Source organism: Zingiber officinale, unplaced genomic scaffold (assembly GCF_018446385.1).
Source record: "Zingiber officinale cultivar Zhangliang unplaced genomic scaffold, Zo_v1.1 ctg192, whole genome shotgun sequence".
Classification (NCBI taxonomy): Eukaryota; Viridiplantae; Streptophyta; class Magnoliopsida; order Zingiberales; family Zingiberaceae; genus Zingiber; species Zingiber officinale.
The window spans coordinates 1-8,257 of record NW_024589877.1 but is presented as its reverse complement, the minus strand read 5'-3'; the positions used below and the strand labels follow the sequence as shown (position 1 = coordinate 8,257).

The 8,257-nt window shown below is 35.7% G+C and overlaps 2 protein-coding genes across 2 annotated transcripts; both read right to left on the bottom strand.

Moving 5' to 3' along the window:
• Positions 1-380: 380 nt before the first annotated feature.
• On the bottom strand, positions 381-1,487 carry LOC122036681. Its single transcript, XM_042596080.1, has one exon. The coding sequence runs from the start codon at positions 1,485-1,487 to the stop codon at positions 381-383; it is 1,107 nt and encodes a 368-aa protein (XP_042452014.1).
• A 381-nt stretch (positions 1,488-1,868) lies between these two features.
• On the bottom strand, positions 1,869-7,738 carry LOC122036675 (alpha-glucan water dikinase, chloroplastic-like; the record flags this gene model as incomplete). The annotated part of the gene is made up of 12 exons (XM_042596074.1): positions 1,869-2,411; positions 2,505-2,620; positions 2,692-2,784; positions 2,856-3,029; positions 3,615-3,713; positions 4,682-4,792; positions 6,198-6,323; positions 6,498-6,636; positions 6,748-6,851; positions 6,925-7,138; positions 7,312-7,418; positions 7,493-7,738. Coding segments are annotated over 12 exons (1,734 nt in total), but the record flags the coding sequence as incomplete, so codon positions are not given.
• Positions 7,739-8,257: the final 519 nt, after the last annotated feature.

Below are 8,257 nucleotides of genomic sequence, written 5' to 3'. Positions count from 1 at the left end.
ATATATTAAATCAAGTTAGAGTAATGTACAATGGCCAATGCATGAATATTAATAGATGGATGGATGAATCAGTGAATAAATGTTTAATTTATCTTTAATACTCATATTCATATGTTAGGTGGTTGCAAGAAAGAATGATTCTGTTGCAATAAGTTGGTATGGTTATTGTTAGTTGTTAACTAGTTGTTGTTAAAAAGGCCATAATATTAATAGAATGACTTAAAAAGCCTCCTGAATTAAAAAAAAAACTAATTGAACTTAAATTAGCATAATGAATAACGGATGAATCAAGTAAGTACACTTAATTACAATCATAGTGGATTCATTTCTATCTGATAATCATAATAATATTCTTGTTTGTTTCTTATAGAGCAGACTAATCAGTTTTTTTCCATCAGTTTAAAAGCAGTAGGTTTGCCAGAGAAAATCAAGCAAACTCCAGGATCTTCTTGCCTGCAGGAGCTGTCATGGATTATGGAGTTGTTAATATTCTGCACATTGCTGTTGATGCTTGTGCTTGGAAGAACCTCATTGTTCTCTTGTGATCTCTCCCTTTGAGTTTCGTCCTCATCATGAATACTTTTACTCTGCTTATCAATTTCATGTATTGTCTCAAGGCAGCCTGCATTCTTTGACGTCTCATGCCCAATCAGCATGGATGCACCATTATTTTCACCTGCCAAGTTGACGATGTTTTGTGCATGTTGGCTTTCAGCTTCAACATTCAGCTTCTTGATCTGATTGCTTCCTTGCTCCTCAGATCCATCCTTAACTGAGTCTTCTCCCATCTTTGTTTCAATATGATCCAGCCCTGAAGCATGTTCTTCCATTGATATATTTACCTTTGTTTCCTTCTTTGCCACCTCATTGGATGAAAAAGTTGGTCTCTCTGTGAATTCATTCAATTCCGGATCCAATTTCTTCTGGTCCTTTTTAATTGCTTCACCAACTTTTTCTGGGGCTTCATTTTTAGAACTGATCTCATCTGCAATTTCAACTTTTATAGTTGTATGCTCGTCATAGGCCAGTTTTGAATCTAGTCCTAGATCATTTTCTGCTTCTTTGGCTGGTGGGATTTCAGAGTTGTTTGCCTTACCGTGCAGCTCTGTAAATGTATCAGACTCTTCTTGTACTTGATCAGAAGGATGATCATTTGCTACTGACGATGTATATGCCATGGTTTTCTTGTGCACTTCTTCAGTAGTGTTTCTTTGAGATGGTTGAAGTTGTGGAGCGCCTTGAGATGGAGTTGGGGGAGAAGAACTTGTTGGAACTGAAGCTTCTTGATATGATTGTAGTGCGTACCTGGATATCACTGGTGAGGAAGATGGTAATGGCGATGGTGAAGATGTTGAAGTCCTTGTTGACCTTGATCGAGATTCTATGACGAGGGAAGATGAAGAGCTTGGTTGAGTTGGAGTTGGTGTCTGGTTCCATATTGGGAACCAGAACCGGGATGGCTTTTGCTGCCTTGGTTGGCTGTCCATTGTTGTATTGAAAAATTGAAAGAACGATATGAAAGGGGGATTTTTGTCCTTCCCATTAGCTATATAAAAGCAACAAATTTATATAAACTTTTGGGACAGGTTTTGCATCTGACTCTACTTGATTGATATGCAGGGAATCTAAAACAAAATTTGAGTAGATACATGACTTTGCTTAAAATGTAAGAAAAGCTTTAACTTTGGCTTGCTGTGCAATCTATTGGAGTTCCTTAACTGGTCTGTTGTGGAATATTATTGTCTTTTGATGACGACGGGCAATAATATGGGCATCGAGCATGGATGAAGATTTTCCGTGGAAAGATTTCCTATATACAAATCGTGCCCGAGAAATGGCATTTGACTGAATTTAATTAACATGCCATAGATAAAAATACTAACAATTGGGATTTTATAAGCAACCAAAAATTTGAATAATATTTGATGGTTCACAGTGCCAGTGTCTATTCAAGCGATACAGCCCATGTGTCATATACATGAGACATGGGGACTAGAGGACCCATCAGACATGGCTGTTGCGCTCTTGCATATACAGAATCTTGAGCCTCATGCAACGAGGACCTCGTGTTGTAAATTGATCGTGATTGCCATTTAACTTATTGTATTCTATTTGTCCGTATAATTGGTGAAATGTAGAAATTATTCTTTGTACTTGTAGTCATTTGGATAAATAGAACGAGTGAAGCAGCTTTGAACCTAAAGAATCACATCTGTGGTCTCGTTTGGACGACAAAGATTTTCCCATCCTTAACAACACCTTCGATGTCCTGTGGAGAGCCATAGAGCTCCTCGATCGCATAACCTGCTCGAGCAATGCTGGAGAGTAGTGAATTACGGAAGTTCTTATCCATGATTAATGGGTCGGCTACATAGTCGAGTACCACTTTCTCTTCCTCATCCATGGGCACACTGCAGAGTTGGATAAACATTGACATGGTAAACGAAACCAAATAAGTTTGTTGACATGGACACAAAGCTGAGTGGTTGAGAAAATGAACTAACCTGTCATACAGACCAGCACCTGCATAACCTTCTAAATCTTCACCATTAGAATCAGATCTGAAGATAATTGATTGTTTGATGAATAGGCCAATAGGCTTGCTTGGGAAACCAAGTACCTAAAATAGACAGTCTATGAGATACTTGAATGTCGCATGGTATGACACGATGATGCAGGTGAGTGATTGACCTTTGGCGAGTTCAGATCGTCCTTATTACAAACAAAGCTCAATGCCCGGCCTGGGTAGGCTCCAACAAGAGTTTCTCCAAGTCCTTTCACCACCTTTGAAAGCAAATCAAGGGAGAATGCCTTAGCTCATGGAATTTAGGAGAAAAAACAATTTTTATGCATACCTCGGCATATATTTCAGATGAATCTCCAGATGATGGGTTTGTAGTATGGATGACAAATGCATAATCAGCACTAATGATTTCTTGAACCAAGACAGCCATGCACAAATAGTCATGATCCAACTTGACTTTCCTTGTGCTGAAATATGCTCTCTCATTCCACTTTGAAGCCCAAACCTTGATGAACCCAAGTGTTTAGAGTGTGTTCTTTTTTTCAATGCCACTCAAGGAGAATTATGAAATTGTTGCACTAGAATTATCATATTAGCACAATAAACCGTTCACTATTTCCAGTAGCATAGCTTTGTAATTCACTTAGATGGAAATTTCAAATTATCCTATAACTGATAAATTGCACATTCCGTTTAGTGTTCATGGGTAATAGCAAAAGCCAAGAGATTCAGAGCACTGAATGGATAGGTATACCATCAATGTACAACAGAAAAAGCAAAGCTTAAAGTGATTTATCCTTCAAGAAATGGCAGTTCTTTGGACTGGATGCACATAAAATTATGTCCAAGTCCAAAAATTTTAACACCAAATCGACCAATAAAAGGAAAAGGAAATCATTGTAAGTTTTTGTGAAGAGCCTACTGGATGGAAGCTACAGAATCAGTGCCCATGTCATGGCAGAAGTCTGTGTTTCAAGAGATTTAAGTATTTGTATTCTTCATGTTAGACCCATTATATATAACAAAAATAAAGATATTTAAACTAAATATTCGCAAAATATTCAAGTTCAGATCAGGAAAGTTTTCTTACTCTTTTGATTGCCATCCAAGCAAGTTCCCACCGATGTTCACCCTCATCACCAGGCCATGGCATTCCTGATGCCTGCATTTTTCCCTTTAGCTCTTGTACCTGAAGCAGAATCATGGATGATTGTTCCATTGTCATTGTTCAAGGAAGCAGTATTTATCAATAATAGGTTGAATAAACAGAAATGGCAAAACCTAAAAAGACAGTGGATTCAGTGTGAAATCAAGTGTTACTAAATAAGCAGCAATGGTGTCTGGTGACAAATCATTCTGTAAATATTTAAAAACTAAACCCAATATCATTGCTTTAACACCTGTCAGGTTTAATATCGCAGCATACCACCCTTGGGATGCATTTTCTGTATTGTAAACTAAAAGCAACTTTTCATATTTTCATGTAACTAGTTTTTTAGTAGTTCAAAAATAATAAATATACTAATTTTACAAATCGTTTTAATTATGACTACATAATATATATACAAAATTATCCAGAAAATTATTAAATCAAACTTCATCTTGTAATCTTTATGACTACAGAATACATATATATAACTACATAATTATATGACTACATAGTACACGTCCATATATATTATGACTACATAATATATATACAAAATTATCCAGAAAATTATTAAATCAAACTTCATCTTGTAATCTTTATGACTACAGAATACATATATATAACTACATAATTATATGACTACATAGTACACGTCCATATATATCAAACGTATTAACACAACACTTCAAATCCTTAAAGGTTCTTGATTTATTTTTACAGGAGAATAATTAGATTTCACTACACCTTTGTCCATTAGGGAAATATGTAATCCAAAGGGATGCTATAATCTTTATGCTTGTTTCAACCTATTCACCATTGGCAAAGTAAGAACACGATCATAAATTAATTGAAGAACCATCGCAGGTTTTTTATCCATTTATCCCATTAGTATCCTATCTTCTGTGACATTGAATAAGCTTTATTTAATAACCAAACTTAACCTTTTGACAAGAAAGCATATTTTAAACAAATATATTAAAAAAACCGTGCATAGTGATTAGCTTTACCAGCTCAATTGGAGATGCCAGCTGCAATATCATCTTTCTTATGTTGAGAAGTGCATCAAATTCTCCAATAGCCAACTTCTCTTTCAGTAATTGTAGCTGGCTGACAATTTCCTGCATCGACAAATGCAAATTTGATGTGTTATACAAAAAGATATATATATCCAAGTTGTTGAAGTGGCAATTCAAAGAAAAAAACTGTTCGACTGGAGAGTTGACAAGGACATCAAGTCTAAGTAGGGAGGATTATTACATCCTAGTGTAGTCTCATAACAAGAGTGAACTCATGAAAAGATTTTATAAGCTTAGGTGAGTGAGCTAGTGTTAACTTAGCTAAAGCATTTTGGAGAAATAGTTGAGCCTAACAAGCTCATTGATTAGTTCTTTTATCTATGCTGACCAAGAATCTGAAACCTTCCATTTTCACTTCAAAATAACAAATCAAAGAATTATGGATGGAATCTAACCAAGGGGCGAAGCAATGAGTTCATGTAGTGAGTTCAGGTGCACCACCAAGCTCAAGCTGCTACTTCAGATGCTCTTATCTTCACCATTTATCTTTTCTAAGACCATCAAACTCTTTCCTGCGCACAAGGCACCACAAGATATTTGGGTGCTCTAGTGGACAATGGAAAGAGAGGGGGCAGAAAGATCCCAGGTCCTCTAAGGGTGGTGACAGCTTTGTGGCTAGGTTCACAAGAAGGGAATTTTGGTGAGATGGAGGAATCCCCTTGGACTTCTATAGAATGTATACAATAAGCCTTAGTTAGGTTATGAGTTTGGTCGAACTACGGCAGGAATGTACTGAACTAAAATTTTGGCTCCGGTTCACATGAGGTAGCACACAAAAAGTTGTGAATTAATTGGCAATTTCGCAAGAGAAAAGAAACATGCATTGGCATCGATAACTTTGTTGGAACATGAATAAATGAAATAATAGATAGGAAGTCTACCTACAGACAACTAAAAAGTCTAGTTTCTTAATATATAACATAATTTACTAGGTTTGCTAAATCTACTAAAACTACAATTAATAATGATTTTATAGAAGTATAAAAAGAACCTAACATTCAATGAAATTTCTAGATAATAAATAATCAAATCACCAAGACATGTCAACACCACCCCAAACACGTAGGAGTTCTAGACTAGGTTGTATTTCTTCATCTGGAGGGAGCCAAAAAAAAAACAATAATTTCTGACCATTTTGGCAAGAATACGAGCTTTTCATTAGGATCACAGTGAAGTATAGGCTTTCAAATCCCAAATAGTTGTGCATTTTCTTTCCATATGAACATATCCGAATATATATACATAAATATGTCCATCTCAATGTATAGGGAGTTTTCACCTCAATAATAATATTTCATAATACATTTCTGTATATGATTGCCCAACTTAGAGAATATATATATACATACAATGGGCTACAGGAGATCCTGGCCGTGCCATAAAAAACAATTAAAATGAAAATTCACGACTAAATGATAGAGCAGATATGCTTAAACGTAACAAGCACCTTGTTTATGTCATTTGACAGAACTTCCTCAAAAACTCCAAATGGTAGAGCGACTGATGTGGGAATGCCCACCCATGAAGGAACCTTTCCTTTTAGATATGAAATATTCCGCGATTTAGCACCAACCTAAGGGTAAAAAATACAATTACAACTTGTTGAATGAATAAAATACAAGGGTTTTTTTAGAAGTAGCAAATGAAGTCAAACATTTAAGGTGATTTCTAGTTTCACCTTATAGGAACCAGAGTGACTTTGATAAAACAAGAACAAAAAATGCTAAATATGTATTTTAGCACAAACCATTTCATTGGTAAATTCTTCAGCTGATATGGCATACTTGCCACTGAAGTGCTTCCTAACCAATGTCACCGATGGCGGTGCTTGCTCATCTCCAGCTTGAACTGGACCCACATCTTCAGGTTCAGTTTTTTCTATTTCACTAAATGAGGCAAACAGACAACAGTGATTATAGTATCAAGGAAGTCATGTATTTCTAGTACTTCACAAGTGGTTCGCAAAATTTAATTGTTTTATTGTCTTTAAAGATTACCTATATACAATATCATCAGACGCGGGCTTTAGATGAAAGAGCTTTCCCGAATTCCTCCGAAACTCATCCAGGATATTGTCATCAAAGCAGGTAGCAAAGCATACCTGCATAGTGGTAATCTATAGTCATGAAAATTCATTCTGAATGAAAACCATAGCATTGATATGAAATCAGGACCTTGCTATTTCTAGCTCGCACAGAGACATGAGATAGAACATCTGGCATATCAGGTGTTAGAACAGCGACTGTGCCATCTGGTATTTCCTCTTCTCCCCTTACATGTTTTGCAACCAAAATTGTTGATTGTGTATATGATTTATTCTGGACAGCAAGCAATTCTTCTACGACTTCAACATATCCAGCAACTTCAACAGGGCTTATGACCTGCCAGCTGTTCCAACCAGCTAAAAATTATGGAATTGAAATAAAAGAGAAAGAACCTAAAAGGCATCAAAGTACATGCTTAGAAATGATTAGATCACTTATGATATTATAGTTGAACTTTAGATGACCAGACAACCCTCATATTACTACATAAAAATAACTATGAAACTTTTGAACAACCTTCCTAAATGTGCAACTTTCCGAAGAAGAGGGTCAAGTCGCTGAAGAAGTGCAGATAAAGAAGCTGCTGATCCAGCACGTATGATTTCTTCCGTGAATATGCTTACCTGTAGAGGTAGGTCCTTATTAAGGTAATTTATCATAGTTAATGTTTCAAAGAATCTCCGAGTAATTTGCATACCGCCCATGGATCAACATCAAGCAATGATCCAAGATATTCAGCTGAAGGTTGCAAAATTTGATGGTAATATTCTGCCTTGCTTGATAGAGCTAGACGGGTTCTGTCAAGAAATGACTTGGCAAATAGTGCCCACTGATCATCTTTTTGCTTAGACATCTCCATCGAATGTTTCCATCCCTTCAAAAGCAATACATGATTACAGTAACTTAACACTGGATCCAAGGAAAAATAGATTCTTGGTTGAATTCATAAGCTCACTCTTGGAAATAACAAGCAACTGGAATGACTAGTGCATGAGCATATATATCTACAATAACAACAAATCACTGTGTCCCAACTATTAGGAATCAACTACCAAATCATGGTGGATATTATCTCACCATTGTATGTAATGTCAATACCATTCAGATTATTTAAATTAGTTGATATTACATTATAGTGGCTTGTCTTAACTACTAAAATCTATCAATCATGATGGAATTATTTTTACATATTTTCTTTCATAAACAATCATTGGAACTCATTCTAGTAACCATTTTATTCAATATTTCCTCAACATTCTCCAAATAAAAGGCTAATAATTTGGTTATACAGAATTCTGAAAGACACAATTATAGCTCCAAATCTCTCCATTTATCCTTTGAGTTCCACTTTGTTGCAGCCATAACACAAATGTTTATTTTACTGTCACCAACTTTTCATAAATATCTAAAATTAACCATAATGTATAACATGATTTAAAATTTCGAGTCTTATCGGAGTTTA

Excerpts from the sequence above, each read along its gene's own strand:
- LOC122036681 (XM_042596080.1), bottom strand. The coding sequence starts at position 1,487 with ATGGACAGCCAACCAAGGCAGCAAAAGCCATCCCGGTTCTGGTTCCCA.